Below are 22,286 nucleotides of genomic sequence, written 5' to 3' on the forward strand. Positions count from 1 at the left end.
TATACATAATTTCAAAGATGCCATCGTCACAATCACTGTGCTGCAGGTAAAATTGTTCTTTGAGGATAGTCTAAAGATAGCAATATATAGTTATGCCAGGAATGCCTGTCCTTTGATGGACACTATCCAAGGAACAGTTCTTCTCTCCAAGTTCCTTTTGGATCCAGCAAAAAAAAAAAATGATAACTTTAAGTTTCTGTAACAGAAATTTAAGATAACTATTAGGAAAAAAAAACTTTCTAAAAATAGAAACACAGCAATAGAGTGATTGGAAGGCTCTGAAATCGCCATCACTGTAGGTTTTAAAATCATTTTCGATAAATTTCAATAAAGAATGATGTAAATAAATTTGTGTCCACTTAGTGGTGGATGAAATGAACTAGGTGACACTGTAAGTTCCCTTCTAGCTCTGTTTCCTATTAACTTTTGCTTGTTTTGTTCATACCTGAATGGGTTTATTTCAAGATAACACATGATAGTCTAATTGGTCTGAGGAAGCTGTTTTGTTACGGATAGAAAGAAAGTAACTGACTTTTCAAATGCCAGCTTGATTTGTGGGATTTATATGACTAATAGAAACCTTTCTTTTTTGAACAATCAAAGTAAATCTGATGTTTCAAGGACTAGAAAAGTAAATATACAGAATTTCTTTTTTAATGGAGTAAGATACTGACTTTCTCATGTTTAGCATGTTATCTTAAACTGCAGTAAGTAATTCTAATACATGCCTTCGGCATGCTTTCATAATGATTAGCTCTTAATCTTCCACAGGTTGCATTTTAATCTAGACACACAAAGGTACACAAACTGAAGATTATAATAACATCCAGTAGTACTACACAATGCACCAATGGGTGAACTTTCTGTTTTAGACTGTCTCTTCCCTTACTTATATTGAAAAGAGATAGAAAAAAATAGGGGTAAAATATCTTAGGTACAAGAATGACAAGAGAATGAGGAGTTATATTAATCTGATTTATCACTGCAAAAGAAATGAACCTAGCAGCCAGCTCACATGAAGCATTTTAGTTTCAAGTACTGAAGTAGACTCTTTGTCTTCACTCCAGTGAGGACATAGCCTATGACCCTCCACTCAGTGTCAGGGTATATGAAACAATAATTTATGCGAAATTGTAGCCAAAACATGTCTTTTCTCTGGCATGTGTAGTCAAGATCAGAGCAAATAAATCTGTCAACTCTTCAAGAGGCAAAAGTGAACTGCGAATAGCCGCCTGCTGTGGATCGGAGAGAGAGATAGCAACAGCATTCAGATTCCTCATAACTTTTACTAATGTGATGGTTGCCCTGGAGCTACCAGTTTATATGTTTGCTTTGTCTTTTAAGGGATGTAACAACATTAATTCATTAGCGTTATCATAAAGCCTAGCAATCCACATAGCTGATCGATGTGTCATTGTGCTACTGTTGAACAACTGAAAAGTTTATTCTTGTTTCAGAGACCTTTGAGTTAAAAATCCTGAAAAGCTTCTACCAGTATGATGGAAATGCATCTCATATTCTATTTCAGGTTTTGGATAAACAGATGTTAACAGCCTTACTAAAAAGTGGAATTGTTTTTGTTATATGCTTTTAAAAGAAAATATAATTTCAGAACTTTTGAAAAACTAATCAGAACTGTTATTTGAGAAAGCCATTGCCAGTAACAAATGGCTATTGCTGTTCTATAACAGATTAGTTCTGGTTCCTATTTCTATATTTTGTCTTCAGCCTTATAAAACTTTCTTGCATGTTTAGATAATGGGGAAGCCTACACAATTCCCACTCAAATGACTCAAATGACACTTATTCTCCTATCAGTTTCCTTACCTGATGATAGACAGGCTTGGGGACAAGCCTGGCAAACTTCAGGAAGTTCTATCTCTTTACAGTATCTCTTGTGCTCCCTATCTCTGGTGTCCAAATATCTACCTTCCCTCCAACTGAATCCCCAGATACAATCCTGTGGAGGCATTTCCAGGCAAAATACTGAAGATATGCTCGTGATAAAAATAAATTTGGGGCTCTTTAATTGCCAACCGAATAACGACTGAGCAAATATTTCTGAATAGTCAGACGTAAGAGTTAGACACAGAGCTACTGCTGAGTCACTGGCAATGCTGTTTACAAATTCCGTTTTCTAATGCGTTGCGGAGGGGCTTTAGTAAACACCATTTGTTAGATTTATATGTTCTGAATGCATTCAGAAGGAAAATGCAGTCTATAATCTTCCTTGAGGGTAAAATGAGTTTAAATAATGCATAAATCAATGATCAGATGCCCTTATTTAAGCAAACTACTCTGTAACAATTCCCACTATTTGTGACTACTTGCTCTGTAAAAAGCTCCTACAGACTAGTTGGACTAGTTCTGGAGAGAAATATCTGTAGTTAAATGTTTTAATTTTGTCCTTAGTTTTAAAATGATGATTAGGCAGGACTGTGAATAATCATTAATTTATTTGGTAGATTCTCACATGCTTGAATCTGCTTTACCCACTTTTCTCTCACTATCAGAATATTATTATATAGTAAAATTTGGACACATGGATATAATCTAAAGTAAAATAGGCAGAGTAGTTACACTGGTTGTTAGTAAAATATGATATTCTGTATGATTTTTCTCTACTGTGCACTCTCTGCATTTATACTAGTACTCTTATATCTACCTGTTCATAAATATAGATTTCCCAGTATTTTATTTCCAAACTGTTGAAATCAATCAAGGCCAGAAGCCTAGGATATGACATTTAATATATCTTCACAGCAATCCACTTACGGCATTCATCATCAGAAACTGTTTTCAAATGCCACTTCTCACTTATTTGATTCAATGAGCAAAATAGAATCAAATTTAGCTGCTCTGAAGTAGAGAAGAGTTTTTTTCTGTAAATCACTTACATCTCTCCTAAAATTCTTGGAACATATTCTTCCTCCATACACCTGCCTGAAATTTAAAATTTTGAAGCAATTTCTATAGATCTAGAAATAACCTCTAAATACTTTGCTATAGTCTCTGTCTTCGGATAGGGTTACTAGAATTCTGCATCATTCCCTTTGCAAATAGCATGTCTGCAGACATTCTTATGATATTCTGAAGCATTTGGCAATAATTCTGTGTATATGAAAGAAGTGGAAAAGGAATAAAATCACCTGAATAGAAATCACTGTTTGTCTGTGGTAATAGCAAATAAATAACAGATTGGTTTCTACTTCAGATCATGCAAAAAGTTCAGATCTCAAAGCCATTTCACCATTCTGATGTCTCTGCATTCCTATGCTTGTATAACTCTACTGGCTTTATTTCTTAGAAAATTCAGATTTGCAGCAACATGAAATCAAACATCAGAAAATGCTGAGAACAGATGAGATCAAGTTTAACTTCAGGCATATTGCAAGCTATAGAATAAATCCAAGGACTACTGTAAAGGGAAGCATTCCTCTCTGTTAAACATGTGAATCCTATCAAACTTAAGCTTTCAGAAAAAGGGAGACTTAATCCCCCAAATTGTTCATCATATTATTCCATTAGTTCTAAAGATCTATTCGGTAGAGGCTACTTGTGATCTAAGGCTGAATCTTTCAAGAAGTTCCTTCATTCAAAAGATTTCTGATCATTCTTATAGATGTTATGTTCTGTAAGTAGAGATGTTCCCGTTGAAGTCTTTCAGATTCCTTGGAAGTTTATTTCTTTATTTACATGTTTCTATGATGAGTTGTTCTGAAATGTTATAAAAATTGTGTATATTACACTTCATATGAATGCAACTCTTGCTCACCTTACTGTCTTCCAAGAGATGGCATACCGCTTTGTTTAAACAGCTTTTCTTTCACGGTCAACTGCTCATTCAGCTCAGCTGACCCCCTCCTCTTTTATAAGATATTTCAACCACAGACTTACACGAAACAGCTGAAATAGTGTTGAGAGGATACTATTAGCATAGAAGCTGACAATTTAATTGTATCAATTACCATTATTGAAGACTGTAAACTCCAAAGATTACCCAACAAAAAGGATATTGAGAAAGAGGGAGATATCCATTTGAGGAGAGCAAAAAGAAGATAAGTCTTGTCTGAAAGATTGGATCCCACCTCTAGGCATCCTTGTAAATCATCCTGGGCGTTAGTCTGACTTGTGAATCTGCTGTCTGAAGCTTTACCAGACTGGGCTATATTTAGAAGAAATCCTATAGTTTAATTTCTCTGTATCAGTATAAAGTATAGATGCTGACTGCAAGCTGATAAAATGCCAGGAATCCCTCTTCAGAGAGTGTCAGTCCAGACTATTAATTCACTTTCTGAGCATCACAACACAAAAAATCTTAGTAGTCCCTTTTACTTCTTCAAAGATGTCTTGGGAGCTTTTGATCTGTTTGATTATGAATCTGAATTATGGAACTTCACTATCAGCTGAATTTCTAATTTAGATTGATTCAAATACTTTGCAAAAGAAACTTGATTATTATCTAATGACTGGATTGTAACTCCAAATTTGCTAAAATCGTATTTCCTGAATTGACTAGCCTTTTCGTTAATATTACCTAAAAGATTCTTTTAAGATTCTAGAGTATAGTCCTCCAGGTAAAAAATATGAACATTGAGAAAGAAATATAAGATACGGTGTTTATTCACAGGAAAAAACATCTGTTAAAGTTCTAGCTCAACAGGTTTTAATCAAAAGCTTTCCATTTCTTAGGATCTTTCAGGACAGACTACAGAATACACTTCACTAGATAGCTGTATGGAACTGTGTCCTAATAGCCTTTAAAGCAGATTAGCCCTTTCCTGTAGCTTTCAACCTTGGCCAGTAGCATGCCCTTGTATGATCACAACTACATATCGTGTTCCACAGTTAGAGAATAATAAGTTAAACACATCTCCCAACACATAAAGGCAAAGGACAAAAATGGTGAAAAGAAGATCAAGAAGCATGACAGAATAAAAGTACTCAGGCTCTTCAGTTCTTGTGATGTTCTACTGTTTATAACACAAATGCTGCAAGAGCAGCTAAGGAGCCAGATGCTAATGTTCTCTGCTGAAACCACCTTAGAGCACAACTCTCCAAAGTCTTTTGGCTAACAAGTTGTGTGGTTTCCCTTCGATCTTGGCACAGTCAAACTTGAATTTGATTTTGCTTAGCTAATGTCAGCTTGAAAAATTAATGAGAAGCTTGAAAAGTTAATGAGAAGTTAAAAGCCCAAGCCAGTTACTGTTTAATAGAGAATTTTTGTATTTAGGCCCTTCTTATATCATAGGAACACAGAATAATTCAAGTTGGAAGGGACCTCAGGAGGTCCCTGTCTTCTAAATAAAGAATATCATTTTTGTTTCTTTTTTCAGAACTGATCTAGTTTTATCTGCATGAAAAGAAGACACCATGAGTACCTGGAATGTTTGACCCCCAGTCTTTAAAAATATCTGATTCAAAAGTGCTAATCAAATCCAACAATTAAATTAAAAGTAAACATAAATAAATTACTACCACATATTATTAATCATCCTAGCCTCATCAGGAATGAGGACAGAATCATATATCTTAGTTGTGAAAGTTTCATCTAGGTAGAGAAAAATTATCTTAGAGCTTCTGAGATTGAAAGCCATTTGAGATATAGAAATAATTAAACAGCTTCTAAGATTCATAGTCCCATATATATCATTTCTTTCACAAGTGGCAAATGTAGAAAGTTACTAAAGTCTAAGTCTTGGCAAATTAACACCACTGTGTTTCAGAAACCTAGTGATAAAATATAGTGCAATGCTTTGAAAATTTAGGAATGAAAGATGAAAAGTTTTTAATGAGTTAATCTTGTCTGTTTTATAAAATGTATTACATCCAGCTTGCAGGTGGGTGCATGTATTTATGTAAATTACACTTCATGTTGCTTGAAAGTAATGAATGCTAATGACAGATAATGGTATCTTGTTTCCGATTAGCACTGCTGAGAAAACCTGGGATTTCTACAACTCATGATCACTGTAGTTCCCAAGAATTGTCTGAGAGCCGTAAAATTGTATAAGCAAGTTTATTTATGCTAAATTTATATGGGGACTGTTTACTTCCATAGTTGGGCATAATATGAGTGAACTACATGTATTTGTGTATAACAATTAAAAATAGCTTTCATTATGTAAAGCCATATTCTGTAGCCCAGATTTTATAAACATTATTCATTGTTCAGCTTAATAAAAAAATGGAGGACAGCTTTTACAAGCAAATGCATGTAATAGATTACATATAATGCATATTCAGCAGGGTTTACAATACAGCAGATTAATGAATGAGCGGTCTGGCTCACAAAATGTGAGTATAAATCAGACCCATTCTAACAAATACATTTGCTTCACTTAGGTACTGTTCAAAACACTATCAAAATATGAGCTAATAAGGACTTTCAAATACAATTTCAGCTCAAATCTCTCAAAAATTTATATTATTCAGGGTAATAAATTTTGAGAATTTAGATTACAATCATGTACTGTGCTATGAATTATGCATTTTCAGCAATGTGTTCAGTATTGTGCTCACAAACATCATATATACAGTATACAAAAAATTATTTTTTTACAGTAGCAATACAGCTTTCTTCTTATTTCAGTGATTTGTATATTAGCCTTGTATATAGTTTATAATGCATTTAAGTTCTGAATGTTTACTGTATAGGATTTTTATCTTACATCCTTATTGTTTATATTTGTTTGTGTATTTTTCTCCAATAAAAAAGTACAACAACTATGATATAGCAAGGAATTTTTAACTGCTCTTGCAAAATTTTATGTTTTGATGGATATTATTTTGATGGTGACAGCTCCAGTCCTGTCCAGCGACCACAGAAAGCAGGACAGCTGTTGATAACTTATTGGCCATTGGACTAGGTCCCAAATGCACTCCATTTAAAGCTGACCTTTGGATACAGCCACTTTGTTGTGTAAAATGTATCAGGAAGAAATATTAGCATCTTAGCCATTGACAGAAGATAAGAGTTCTGGGGTTTCTTCTCCTGTAACTCCACTCACTGTTCCAACACCCTCCTATACCCAGAAAAGCAGGCGATATGCCAAAATGCTGTAATTGCATTAGATGAGAGTGTTCATACCGCTGTCTCCCAGATCCTGGTAGTACGTTAGCTATTTTACGCATTTTGAATATTGGGTTAGGTCTAAACCATGAGCTTTCTAGACATGACTAGATAGATGATTTAACCCTGACACTGCCATTGCTCTATTTTACCTTTTATTGCAAAATACTACCAAATGTTTAATGTGTCAACAAAATAAGAGACATATTTTTCCTGTTTGTTTCTAAAATGCCTTGCACCACTTCAGTGGGACGGTGCATATATTTAGGTAATTATTTTTCAAGCAAACAGGAATGCTGACATTATACTGGAAGTAATTCTCTACTGTGATTATGTCATATAGAGCTCAAATGGCACTTGGAAAAATCCTTAAAAGAATTAACTGCATTTGCAATCAAGTCACTCTTATGTCTACTTTCTGCTACTATTTTAACAAATGAATTTTATCTGTCTGATATGTATTTCAGAGTACTATGGGCACTCATGAATGGCTGCTGGCTAAATTAGTAAATTAATATACAACAATTATAGTTGCATTTTTCTGTTCAAAATATTTGAATATTCACAAATATTTGTAGTTGGAACTGACTATAAGGGCTGTGCCTAGCCAGTCACAGAAGGATGTGTCCCAAATCAAAACAGCTTGACTGTCAGATATCAAATACATGCAATTAGTGTTCTCAAGTGAGCTACAGCACATGAATTATTCTCAGAAATTATTCCAGGAATAGCTATGGATAGCTATTAGGGGTTATGAGCAGTTTGTGGACAAGGAAGTTAAAATATGTTTAAGAAAATAATTGCTCCATATTGCTTGTTTATTATATTTGTATTTTTTTTTTACTTATGCTCCACTGTCCACTATGCTTCTGTTTCAAGAGTAAACCCTTATTTTTTAACCAGTAATCCAATATGGAAAACTGCCAAAGCAATAATGTTATAAATAGTGCAACTGAGCTGATTATGTGCTTCTGTTCTTTTTGCAAGAGTCTGTCTCATGGTCTCCAAGGAAAAAGAAATAAAAGTGACAACAAAAAATTAATGAGGAAAGTGTTATAGTTTTTTCTGGTGCACTGCAGACAGAAGAAATACAATATAGTAAAATCTATGGAGTTTATAAGTTTAGAGATCGATTATTGTTATGTCTGCCTGCTACCTGAGAGAGCACTAGTCTGATGTGAAATTTGGTGCCAGGTAGCAAATATAGCAGGCAAACAGTAAGTAGTAACAGCAGTCAAGCAAAAATGTCATTCAATTCATTTCCATTTCCATTTCAATATGCTTCAGAGGATAAAGTTTTCTAGACATCCATTGTGGATAATAGCCAGGGATTGGTGATTATCAGGTTGCAAATATGATCAGAAATGTTTTGATAACATGTTAACATGACCATACATTATCTCTATTAATTAACAAAAGGAAGTCAAGAAACATTTTTAAGACTCTGATTTTCCAGTTTCTTGAATCCTGCATATTTTACATATGCATTTTATTAGCATTGAATAAGAACTTTGCATAAGGAAGAAGGCCATGGAGAATCAGGTCCTCTCTCTTCAAACAGTGGAAACATACTTTCTTTTTAAGGAGTAAAGCTAGAGATCTGTCAGTGTCCTCAATAAACACAAGCAGTTTACAGGTTCCATACAGTATGATACAATACAGTCAGCTTTGGGGAAAACAAGTTATGCTGAATTGAATACCACATGAATGTTTGGAATTACAGGTAAATGAGATTTGCACCTCTTTTGGTAATTTAACAATGGTGAATAAGAAGTTGATAGTCATGTATTAGACCTTATTTTTGAAAACAGAATTTCTGTCTTCAACCTTTGTCATGTCTCCTAGGTTTACATATTTAGAAACAATTCTGTTTTGTGCTTGGTAGATAAGAAATATGATGTGCTTTAGAATAGCTGTTCCTGTCACTGATACATTTTTCTTTAGGATTTTTTTCATTATACCTGAAATTAGCTAGATTGTGCTGTATGTAGAAGTATTAAAGTACATTTCATTTTTTGTGTTCTATTTTTGTTTTGAATTGGTTACTTGTGATAGTAGTAACATGGCTATCTGTATCTCTTACAGCGTGCCTGAGTATTATGACTATGGTCACGGAACAAGTGAAGAGGCTTATGACAGCTACGGTAAGGTTTATTCTCTTTAACAAAAATGTGAAATCAAAAAAAAAAAATCTGTCACTGAAAGCTCAGAAATTACTTCTACCTCCTTTTTTTCCCCCTCTCTCTGCTTTTACCAAAGCCCAAACTAAATGGATTTGTGTAGTTCTAGGGTGAGATTTGACTTATTGAAGTAGGACCAGAAAATTGGGCAGATCAATTTTGATTAGAATTTCAAAGTCAATTAATCACAGTCACAGATCAGCTTTAAGAGCAACACTGAAGTTTCTGATTAGTGCCTGAATATATTTCACAGTGTCAAATTTCGGTGTCTGTTTGATCTGACAGTACTATGCATCTCCTTCTGTCATATGCATCACTTCAACCAGTAAGTTTTATAGGATTTTGAAATGCTTATGTGAATGATTCAGAATCATACTTCTCAGTTACTTTCCTGGAAATCATTATGAAATTTTAAACATATACTAAAGAGTAAATATCTATTAAATATCATCTCCCCTATGAGGAATGGCTGTGAGAGCTGGGCCTGTTCAGCCTGGAGAAGAGAAGACTGAGGGAGGAGACTGAGGGGGGATCTTATCAATGTCTACAAATACCTGGGGGGGGTGTCAAGAGGGTGGGGCTAAACTCTTTTGAGTGATGCCCAATAACAAGATGAGAGGCAACCAGCACAAACACAGGAAACACAGGAAACTTCCTGAAACACAGGAAGTTCCGCCTGAACACGAGGAAGAAATCCTTTAGTGTGAGAGTGACAGAGCACTGGCACAGGTTGCCCAGAAAGGCTGTGGAGTCTCCTTCTCTGGAGATCTTCAAGGCCTGCCTGGATGCGACCCTGTCTAACATGCTCCAGGTGACTCTGTTTGAGCAGGGGGTTGGACAAGATGATCTCCAGAGGTCCCTTCCAACCTCAACTATTCTCTGATTCTTTGATCTTCTCCTAAATTCCCCGCTTCTACAATGCCAGGGACCTCTGAAACTAGCAGGGGCAAATACAGGCTTAATCAAAACAGAAGAGGGTGCTTTACCACCCTGCGAACTCCCACTGCACTGAGTGAGGAAGGAGTACTCTCCTGCCACATCAGGCAGGGCAAACAGACGGAAAGCTATACTCCTTACACCTCTAGCCATCAAGTCTGTATCTGAACAGGAATAGTTCCACTTTGCAGGAACAGAATTTATGGGAGGAAAAGATGGTATTGCTCAAATGTGTACAGCCCATTTTCTAAGTCCATTTTTTTGACACTAATGATACCAGTGTGTTTGGATGACTAATTAGAATCTACTCCATCCTTATCTATCAATATTTTTCAATACATTCAGATGGCTCAGCAAACCTAACTCTTAGACATCTTCACTGAACTAATAGTTCAGTGCTGAAATGCTATTGCCAGCTTAAAGACTGGCCCTAGTATGTTCAACATAAATATCATACTTGATCTACTGTTACTGATAAAGTATTGTGAGTTCATATGGTGATTTCCAAAGCATTGTGAAAAATGGGAGCTACTGGAAATGACACTACTAGTTAGAGTTACATTAAGGGGTTATATAAGGACTGTTGCTTGAAAAAATAATGTTATTTATGCAACTGTGAAGCAAATTTCAGTGTAATGCAAAGTTGCAGGTTTTTTGTATTTGTACAGAAATCATGAGACACTAATGGGACATTGTCAAAATGATTGCATTGTGTAATGAGAAATAACTGAATTTTTTGTATGTAATCAGTGTTCACAATATATTTGGATAACACAATGTGCAGTCAAGCATATTTTCAGTGCTAAACAAGTAATAATAACATATTCATACTTATGTTTGCACATCAGTTACCCTTTGTTTTGTTTCCTTTTCATATTTATTTTTTAAATATCTGCAGTGAAAGACCTTTCCTCTCCTCTGCAGACACCCTCCCTCCCCCAAAAATGCATGCTAAGGCTTTGGGTGATCCAGAAGCGTAGTATGAGCCCAGCAGTGAGAATTAGCCAGTGTTTAATTCTTAACTAGAATCCCGCACACTGATTCCCTATGTGTTTGGGCAAACCATTTAAGGTAATGTCACTCTTCCTCCCATCTCTCATTTGTAAAAGTAGAAGAATATTACTTGCTTTCCCAGAAGGGGTTTTGAAAAGACTAATTAGCTATGGCTTAAAAAGTGCTCAAAGAGTGGGATCATGACTAAATTTGTGCTCTGCATGAGGCTACATTTTTTTTCCATTAAGCAGCTGAAACAAACTGAAAATGTCTGGGTTCACTGATGAATTGTGGGCTTGCATTTCAGCTTATACTGTTTTCTGAGCCAACAGTGGAATATAAAGTTCTGGAATGGTTTAACTAGTAACCTTCAATAAACTTGAAAATTGAGTAATATTCCGATATTGCAATTTGTCTGTTTTCTGAAATCTGAGTGTCTGTGTTCCTGTTGATTCATTCACTTTAGCAGATTAGTAAATTTGCTAGTTCTGTGCTCTGGAAACCTCTATGTGAACTTCTTCATCCCAAAGTCACCAGAGTTTATCTGAGGAGGTAATTGAGTATATGGAGTTATAGAATATGTGCTTTTCTTGTTTTGTGACTGAATTCTTAGTACACACAATGATGTTCTTCTCTCTTTCACTGATTGTTTCAGTGCCTCCCACCCCAACCATAAGCCGTATTATGCTACCCCTTCTCATCTTTATATAATGTTCACCTATCATGTCTCAGTTCTCTGTTTCTATTTCAAGGTGTTTCACTATTCATCAGGAGTCTTCTGAATCCATTGCGTTGTATAAAATCAGCTGTCTCTTCATACCTCACCGTTCCACAGAAATCAACACTACCTTTTTGGTTTACCTCAATTCATTTTCACATCTTGTTTTACCTTCCATGGCAAGACTATATCCCTCCTTCATAATTCCTTTTAGCACACCTCTGTAATTCAGAATTCCCTTAAGCTCTGCATAAGACCACACACTCCCATTGTGCATGAACTTAGAACCCGTGCCTCTTCCTTCATGCCTTTCAGAAGTTTCACATAAGAGCCTGTCTTATGAATGGGCTTCGGAGAAGTATTGGATTTTTTTTTTTTTTTTTTTTTTTTTTTTTTTTTGGTCTCATGGGTTCTTCTGTGCTCACTTTGGAAGAGACTGATGAAGTCTGTTTGTGGATTTTTTTTTTCTCTCAGAAGTTATTTATTCGATACTTACGGAATATTCATGCTAGAGCTGAAAAAAACACAGTGGTGTTTCAGGGCAGAGCTCACCTAAGATCCCTGTCATTCTCAAGAGGTGCATCACTCTATATTAGATGGAAATCCTAAGCAAGAAGGGGCCTAAATGACTTGTCAGGGGCTAGGTGTAATAAATTCTTACATACTATTTTCCCCTGTAGAAGCTACAACCTTTGTTAACTCTCTTGACTCCTTGTACAATTTCTGATGTGAAATATTGTTCCTGAGAATTAGATCCCCCCACAAATCCAACCAAGGAACCTCCCAAGCCAATAGCAAAGGCAACTGAGAGAGATATATGTAAAATCCCACTATTTTTCATGAGTTAGGCACATTCTATAAATACCAATTCATAGCCCAGAATTCTATTATGTAGTTAGGCACTTAAACTCTTTATTTCAATTTGTTGTGCTTGACACCCCATCTCTCAGAAGGATCAAAGTGGAGACACTTCAAAGCACTCCCTGCAGCAGGCTCTGGGCACCTGGGAATAGTCTCTTAAGGAATTATGAGATTCCTGCAAATTTTAGATAGGTTCAGGATTATGCAGCTACTGCTAGAGAATTTTGAAAATCACTGTTTTGGGCAGAGGAACAGAAATTTGAAACTTATGCCAGAAAATCTTCTTGTGTATCTAGTCCTTATGGGTTTTCTGGTGCAAATGACAAAGAAATCTTTTAAAATGGTAGTTTAAAACTAGAAGGGAAGTCATTTGAAGTATTGGACAATTTTCAAAAACATAAAGCATGCTCACATCTAATTGCACTGAGTAAGCATTTATGATACTTCTTTTACTGAAGGGCTCAGTATTTATAGATATAAATTCAAATTCAGGAGTCTAAGCTAAGGTAACTATAATTTTAACTTGATAGTGATGTTTATGTTTTATAACAGAAGGCATGAAGTTGGATTAGTATAGCACCAGAAAGTTTGTATCCATTGGTCTCATTATACTTTCATAATTTTTCATTTTCCCTTCTGGCAGTGTTGTCATTTAAGGAAGTGTCTGGTGAAAACAAGAATTTAATGATTTGCCTATTATAAACAGATTAGTGTAAAATTTATAGCTAAAAATTGGTTGCTAGGGACCTTTCCTGCCCATTTGTAATGCCATGCCCAAGTTAGAAAAGCAGCATGAATTCACTGGACAGGAACATGCTACAAGGAAAGAAAGCCCTTCCACACTGTTTTCTTTCTCATTTCTTTCTCCTGTCCCTTTCTTTAAAGAAGTTAGCATTCTAGATACAAGTGCTGAGCTTCTTATTAGGCTTCACTATAAAAATAAGAGATAGTATGATACATTAGCAAAGCACATCCTGTATCTTATAAGCTATGTTAATTATATCTGTCTGGCATCATAATTGTTTCATCTGAATCTTGTTTCTCTCCTGAACCGATCGGAGGACTCAAGGATTTATTTGCTGGACACCGTTTCTGTCTTAGCTCTTTCAAGGGCTGGGAACTCCAGCAGATGAGCTCAGCCAGTTCCTGTTGCAGAAGGTTGAGGAGGCTTCTTCCTCTACATCCAAAGGTTAACACTGCCAAAGTGAGGATGGAGGAAAGTTAGAGCATGCCCATTGTCCGATGCCGTAGTTCACAGCCTGATGCATGTACTGCCTGGTATATTAGCTGAAAATGATGGTGATTTATATTTTTATGCCAGGTCATGAACTGCAGAATCTGAGATGCCAGCATACGTGCACTCCTTTTGCTACCACCAAAAGAGCAGGAACTATAGGTAGATGGTGAACGGAGAGGGCTGAAGTCTATAGCCTTCTAAACCACTACAATTAAGTGAGGAGAACACCATCTGTCAGAGGTCAAATAAGAGTTAGGAAGATTAATCCGTACCTTGTCTCTTATACAAAGAGGAAAGAGGGAAGTGAACTCCACTCAGATTCCTGCTGCTGTACAGCAAAAGGCTGTTCAGTACATGTGCTGCCTTTACAGCTGGAGCTGGGAGACATTATTTCAGTGTGTATTATCTTCAGCAAAAATTAAACTTTGGAAATTATGAATCTGGCGAAACAATCTTGGTCCAAATACTCAGATTTTTTTTCCCTAAATGTTACATATCTTAAGAGTGCAATTGTGCAAACTCAAAAATCTATCAGTCCTAAGTGCCTTTTTTCACAATAGCCAATAACAAGGAAAAGTAAAAGAGAAAGACAAATACAAAGTGATACTTCTGCCTGTACATCCCTTCAACTTCCCCGCCTCTGGCAATTCACTGCTAAGGGACTCCCTGAGCCAAAGCTTAACCACATCACTGTTTTTAATAGTCACTTTTAATATTCTTCTTGTTTATCTAATCACTTTTAAAATATATTTTGGAATCCACAGTAATGTGTGAAGAATGTCCTACAATGTTTCCACATGCCTGAAAATGTACTTCCTCTTGTTTGTTTAAAGAATTGGTTACTATCACACTTCCAACCTTTTGTTCTATAATAAAGAAAATTGTTCCCTAGTTTCTTTCACCATGCCATTCATCAATTTATGGAGTACTATGTGGTCCCTCCTCTGTCATAATTTCATTCTGACCGTTCATTCAGATACCTGTAAAAGAAAAACTGCAGCAAAAAAAACCCTTTTTGATCTTTCACTTAGATTATTTTAGTTTAAATCAGACATTCTCTGAAAATAAAAAAAGTCAAACCAAGGGTTAATTGCTTTGATTTTTGCTTTGATTCAAAGAAAATATTCCATTGACCAAAATAAAATACTGGGAGATATTTTAATGTATTTAATTAAGAAACCAGAGAAACTGTGTTCACTTCATCAAAACTGATTTTTAAATTTGGCAAAATTTTCAAGCTGAATAAATACATTCTTTGACCATTTCTAGTAATCCATTTAGGGAAAAATCTAAAAAATCTCTTTATCTTCAGATTCATTTAATGAGAATTGATAAAGACACCCTGGACTGAGAAAAATAAAATAGGGAAAATCCATACTAGGTTACTTTCAAATTCATTTTTTTTTTCTTTTTTCAAATATACACACCTTCTCTAATTATGACATTATAATGCTTATTCTACTCCAATTTATCATCTTCTCACTTGTAAATGACTGATACTTGTTTTCAGAATAATTCTATCTTTAATTAAAATTGAAGAGTGCAACTTCTTGATATCTTTAAAATGTAAAACATCATCTAAATTTTAAAACACTGCCACAGTGAATTGACTATTTCACAAATAATTCCCTGCCAATCATTTGCATTTGTAGTGACAATTACTTCAGTAAGTAATTTTCTACACAGACAGCACTATATAAACAAATTCTTTATGTGGCTTACATCTAAAAATGTGTAGAAATATTCCACTAATTTGTGATAGACTTGTTAATTTTGTGTTTTACTGAAGAACTAATTATCTAATCATTCTTTATTTGTAATGATTATAATTTTTACTGAATAACTAAAAGTAAAAATAAATGTATATGAAATTTGGACAGGAAAGAGTGTGTAGAGGGTTCAAACTACAGCAGGAATTCTGATAGACAAAGAGATTGATTGAAGAGGTGTCAATTCAGCTTCATTATGAGACGTAAAGATGCTTATTTTATATGGAAACTCAAGTAACTACCATCCTCGTATGAAATAAACTCTGTGTTGATTAGTCTATGGCAGTGACAAAGCTAGATGAAGCCACACTGCAACATAAATAGAGAAACATCTGTAAATTTTTAAAAAGTTCTTTTTAGCATTTGCTCTATCAGTGAACATAAATTTTCTGTTGTATCCAAGTTCCTTGCTTCTTTTTGATAATAACATTGATATTGTAAGTCACTGGTCCTAATACTCATTAAGCTCACGGTGCTAAGAGTTTGTTACTCAATTTTTTTTGTATCCTAGTAGCATTTAAGTCTTCAAACATAGGAAATTAAGCATTCAGATAGGATAGTGACTGATATACAGACATAAGAGATAGAGGTTTTATTCTCCTCATTGCAGTGTTTGAGTTCATGTAGCTTGTAATTACAGTTAAGGTGTTAATGCTAATTGATTAATTATTATTTTGCATTATTAATGTTTGTTTATGTTTATAAACTGAGCCTGTACATATGATATCTGGTAGGAAATATTGCTGGCAACATACCAAAGGAAGGTTTCTTTGATTTTGAGATCGTGGCACATCTTAACATTGAGTTGGCATCTCAAAGATACATCCTAGAACAAGACTTCTTGCTTTCTCCTTTTCTGGACCTTTAATTGTGCACTTCTCTCTAAAGACTGGCCTAGTTTTGGCAGGAAAGGATACTCCATCCCATTTGTACCCGCTTGAGGCCTAAAAAAAACAGTGAGCTCCAGTTTAGGTGAAAGTTCATATATTCTTTTTTTGTTAAGTCCTTGATATTGGCCAGTAGTTGAAATGTCAAGCTCCTACAGGATTCAGGTTTTTCTGGTAAGACAGTGGCTGTGCCAAGGCAGGCACTTCAGTGCCTTCTGGGTGTTGCTATATTAGACCAGGAATGTGCTTTTGAAGCAGATTTCTCAGCTGCCTTCACTTATTGTACTTTCATTCATATCACAGATTGGGCTCAGAGTAAATGATCTAGTTTCTTTCAATTGAAACTAAACCAGAAGATGTTTTAGCTCTGGCTATTGGTGAGTACTCAGTCTAGAAGATCAAACTAGGACCAGTCTGAAATAGAAAAAAAAAACTCCAGAAAACTAGCATGAACGTCAGTTCCTCAGCATCGGCTGCTTCACTTTGGAGATTATTCTTTTTTGTATTCTACTATCAGTTAATGTAGACAAAGCATCTGAGTCCTGATTCCTCCTTAGTTGCCCAGGCTGGTGACCTTGCCAGATGTGTCCTGGTTCTGTTCCATAAGGTGCTAGTGTGTGCTGTGCGCCTGCAGACCTACATTTGTTTTTTAGGAAGATGAGCAACTTGATCTGTCTCTCAGCGGGCAAAGCCAGCCCTGGACCTCAGAAGTGTTCCTAGTCCTCTTGTACAGATTTAATCTCTCCATTTCTGCATTTCTCTCACCATAAGCAGGATTCATGGAAGACTTATATTGAGTATGGACAGAAATAGACCAAATAAGTTGCCTGCCTTTAGTCTTTCGCATTTCAGTCATTCTTATTTCAATCTTCTTATCTGCTAACTAGGATATCATAGATACTGTATGCTTCAGTTCCTACTCTGTGGGAAAGAATAAACTGCCACAAATATTTTCTTGATTTCCTGAAAATTTTTCTCAAGTCTTTTACTGGAGTAATCACCTTAGCTGTCTCCCAAATAGTATTCATTTCCTCAGAAGGGATTTATGATTTGTTATAAGAGTATGATTTTGAAAGACTCTAAGAAAAGTGAGTGCACTTTAAATTCAACTATGATGGTGATTGTGGGGATGATATCAAAGTTACTGCTGTTTTGTCAAATCACTATTTTAATTAGGTTATAACTCTATAAAATTCCATATTTAAATCTGTCATAATCTTCTAATGAACTATATATACTAAAGCACTTGAACTTTAGTAAAATATGCTAATATACTGCAGAAAATTCCACCTGTAGCACAAGAAAGGAGTGTTTTTAATTTATGGGGATGTGCTGTGCTTCCTCTGTTATTCCTGAACTATAAATCATTTTATATGACAGAATAAGAATGAATAAATCATGCAAAACTTTCTTACCATATACATTATTTTATGCAATCATTTTACAGCTTTTCACTGTGGGAACTGTAGATTTGGAGAATCCAGAGCCTTGTAATTCTGAGGTTCATATAGAAATAAACATCTACATAATTCCAGACATGACATATTATATCATTGCACATTTCATGATGTATCACCTTAAAGAAATAGAAAATTAATTTCTCCTGAAAATAAGAAGAAAATAAAACTACCTTCTCCCTGTCGTATTCACACTCATCTCGCAATAACACTGCTAATAGTCTGTCTCACCCTTGTGTTACAGCAGAGGATGAGGATAAAAAACAATGAAGGTATAATTACTGCAGTTAAACTGTATTAATTAGAAGCTAAAATCAAATCTTATACCCACACATTTTATTTTAATGTTACAAAAGAATATCCTACAATGTGTAAGTTTAGAGTTTCTGTGTGAAAAATTTAATTCTATCACTTAAAATGCCATACTTATTTAGCAGCATTCATTATAGTTAGGTTACCAATGGTAGCCCAAATAATAATGTTCTGTCATTATTTAAGATGAAAATACAGATTTAATGCCATTACTGTTACCATAATTTAATTCTTTCTCAGCATAATCACTAAAATAAGATTCTTTGACCATAATGGTCTAAGGAATTAACAATAAATTATTTATCTATTTATTATTTTATTAAATCCCTTAATTACTTGCAAGTTTTCCACAAATAAATTTCCATTTTTACATGTAGATATTTTATTTCAAATGATTTGAAGATTATTGACAATGCTTGTGAATCATTTTACTCTCTTTTGTCCTTACTTTTCATGTCTTATTTCTATCAAGTTTTCCAAAGTATGTGTAAATTTATCTTTGTCCAGCATTCTTCTCATCTCAGACCAATGTTGTTAGAGATGATAAGTGTCAGGCTTACCTGGCTTACCCTTAGCTCCTCTGCTAAGCAGAGGTGAGAACTGGCACCCTTCATCTCTTATGGCTGCATTTTAAACTAGAAGAGCAAGTTCTGACCAGCTTTCTATAAGAGCTGTTGAAAGCTTTTATCCCCAGAAGAGAACTTTAGATTCCATTGCCACTTTAATTATTATTCCTCGGGTCTTCCAGTGGGTCATGCTTTTAGCTAGTTGCTTCTCCATGCTTAGCTTTTCTCACTGGCTATTTCTAGTCCCTGTTTAATATGCAATTTTTGGAAACATGCTTGTGAAACAACTAGGTCTCCCTGTACACTTGCATTTTGGTTTGTGGTAGCTATACACCTAAACCCAGCTATACACCTAAACCCAGGCACAGCGGCACTTAATCCGCAAATTTAAGTGCTTTTGGTTTAGAATTGTTAAGTGCTATCTCCAAAATCCTGTTGCAAGGTCTTCTTTGCCCTAAGACCACAAAAAAAAGCTGTTATACCACAAGGTTTTCTTATTTTTCCTACATTTTGAGCTATGCATGGTTTATATGCAGTCTTTGGTTCCTATGTACTAATTACAGTAATTAAGTAATATTAGCATAGTATAAGTAAGCATGGTGGATTGTGCTAGTTTTTCAAAAACATTTTTTGTCTTCTGATAAAATTACACATTTCAAATAGTCACCATTTGTGATTTGTGAAAGATAGACATTTTAGTTATTCTCCTCATAATGCATAGGTTCAATTATACAACACACAGATAGCAAGTCAGAAAATCCTGTATGTGTTGCAGACTCTGCAGATAAGGGAAAAGAGACCAGAATAGTGAAAAACTAAGAATATGTTATGCTAAAAAAACTGTTCTTGAATCTCTCTCTCAAATAATATATAGTTGTCCAAATACGGTAAGAGTGCATCTGTCTTTCTGAGTGGATTTGTGGGGTGAGAACCTGGCAGTGTCAAAGTTAGTAAAACTTTAGGCGTTTTAGCAGTAAATTTTCCAGCTACTACCTAACACTTTTGTTTCCACCTACCTTTTCAAATAGGGAGAGGTTTAGAGACTTACAAGAAAGACAGAAAAAATTGAATTATCCAAATAAAATCATCGTTGTTATAGTGAGGAAACCATACCACAAAAAAATTAAGCAAGCCAAGGCCGCTAAGCAAACAAGGAGTACAGCTAGTAATCACAGTTCCTGAATTCAACTTACCCTCCATCACTTGTGTAGCAATGTATGCAGTACCAAACACGTGCAGTCTGGTGACATTGTCAAGAGGGTAACAAGATTTTTTCCTCATAAGAATGAAAACTATTTTCTTCTGAATTATAATCAGCTTCTGTGTTCCTAATAATATTAAAAGCTAAATGACAATCAAAATAAACCATTAATTGCTGTCATTCACATCTTAACTGTCTAAACAGAATAGCTCATTTTATTTCTTGGCCGCTTGTCCCAAAATAATTGACCAGAGATGAATAAAACTGTCCAAAAAGTATGAGCAATATTCTGATGTAGAATAACTTACCAGGGATAAGAAATGATCAAGTCTCTATTATTACATAATAAGCAATGAATATAAATGTAGAAATTATTAGGAAATAATATTTTCTTATGCAAATTAGGTACTTTTAATATATATTTCTTTAAATTGTAAAGCATCTGTTAGGGTGATTTGCCTTTGAAGTACTTGTATTGTTGCTCCCTTTGCATTTGTGAAAGAGCTTTATTCAGTGCTGGAAAATTCCATGACACGGTTATAAAATGCTGACTGATGAGTAGAAAAAATGTAGTGTTGTGAATATGTGCTACACTGGACTGTTGTACTAACAGACTAAAGTACAGGATAATAGCCAAGTTCAGGGTAGAATTTCACAGTAGGTGGACCACTAGGAATTTTTCTGTATTCCCAACCCCTCACAGGTAAAACAGCAAAACTGAAACAACTTTTGGTATATTTCTCTCTGTTAAAAAAGAAAGCATTTAGCAACTCCAGATTCTAAGGAATTTCACATGTTAAAGATACTATGAAGGAGCTTTTTTCACTGTGACAGCAAGGAAAAAAAAGATCTAAGTTAAATTCTTTGGTTAAACAGTGTATTAGAGCTATCTACAAACCTACCTGGTATACTAACAATGAACTATACAATAATCTTTAAAGCTAGTTCTAGCTAATATATAGATAATGCTTCTAATAGGTACAGGAAGTGTATATATGTGTAACTCAATGAACACAGCTCCTAAAAGACAATCTGAATTGTAAATAACTGTACTAAAGTACTAAAATATACTTTCAATCAATCATGAACCAAGGATGCTGGTTGCTTATGATAGTAACAATTAACTTACTTAATTTCTTATGTAATAGTGAGTTCCAGATATTGATTCACGGAGAGCACACAGCAAATTTAAAGAAGTAGCCAGTGTGATTAAGAGTCTTCCCTGTGAACATATATGCATTCTCACAATAAAAATCTTTAACTTTGATTTATGGTTACCCAAATGCATTTCCTATCAATGTAGTAATCAAAAAAATCACTGGTTAAGACAACATTGTTTACCACACTCAAAGCAATCCTGATGCCCAAGTACATTCAGATTCCTTAGCTATAAACCCTCTTATGCTTCCATCATGCTGCTCATATTTTTCACATCTAGTTTTTGAAAGTCAAACATGCAACATTTCTTCTTAGCTAAGGATGGAAATATCTTGAGAGAGGACCAAGTTTGCAGTAACATCAAATTCCCTGAGAAATTCTTCCAGCACCCTCAGCACTCAGTTCTTAAGTTGCTGTTGTGGATTTGGTTTTAATTATTAATAAAATGAAATGCATTTTCTCCATTGTCTCTCCAAAAGCTTTCTATGCCTTTTTTCCTGTTCATCTCTATAGCCTAATTTTTATCTCTAGCTTTAATTCTTATGTCCATATCTATGACTCTTTCTTTGAATTTTTACATTCTTCTTATTAAACTGGTATTTTTACTGTTTTCCCTTACACTTTTACCCGCAGTTCCTGTAAGCGTAGACAAATATGCTTTTGTGTCCTTCATCATTGTCTTCTTTTTCTTTTTCCTGTATGCACTCTGTAATTTTTTTCTGATTTAATTTTTAGTCATTGATGCCCATTAGCATTGGTGATTGTCAGAAGTAGAAGAGGACGGAGAATTTGGGAAGCCAACTAGAGCAGATGGACTAAAAGGCAGGTTGGGCATCAGTGAGGGATTTGGGTCAGACTCTACAGGGTTTCTTTCCACAGAAATGAAAAAGAGGAAAAGGAATTCATGTTAAAACACAAAGACCACTCTGCATATCTCTT

At 34.9% G+C, this 22,286-nt stretch overlaps 1 protein-coding gene across 1 annotated transcript in view; it reads left to right on the top strand.

Moving 5' to 3' along the window:
- KHDRBS2 (KH RNA binding domain containing, signal transduction associated 2) overlaps positions 1-22,286 on the top strand; it is a 362,692-nt gene that overhangs the window by 332,384 nt on the left and 8,022 nt on the right. The window contains exon 8 of the mRNA XM_062571095.1: positions 9,158-9,216. Coding sequence (XP_062427079.1) covers positions 9,158-9,216 — 59 coding nt within the window. The remainder of the gene's footprint in view (positions 1-9,157; positions 9,217-22,286) is intronic.

The sequence above is a fragment of the Rhea pennata genome, chromosome 3 (assembly GCF_028389875.1).
Source record: "Rhea pennata isolate bPtePen1 chromosome 3, bPtePen1.pri, whole genome shotgun sequence".
NCBI lineage: Eukaryota > Metazoa > Chordata > Aves > Rheiformes > Rheidae > Rhea > Rhea pennata.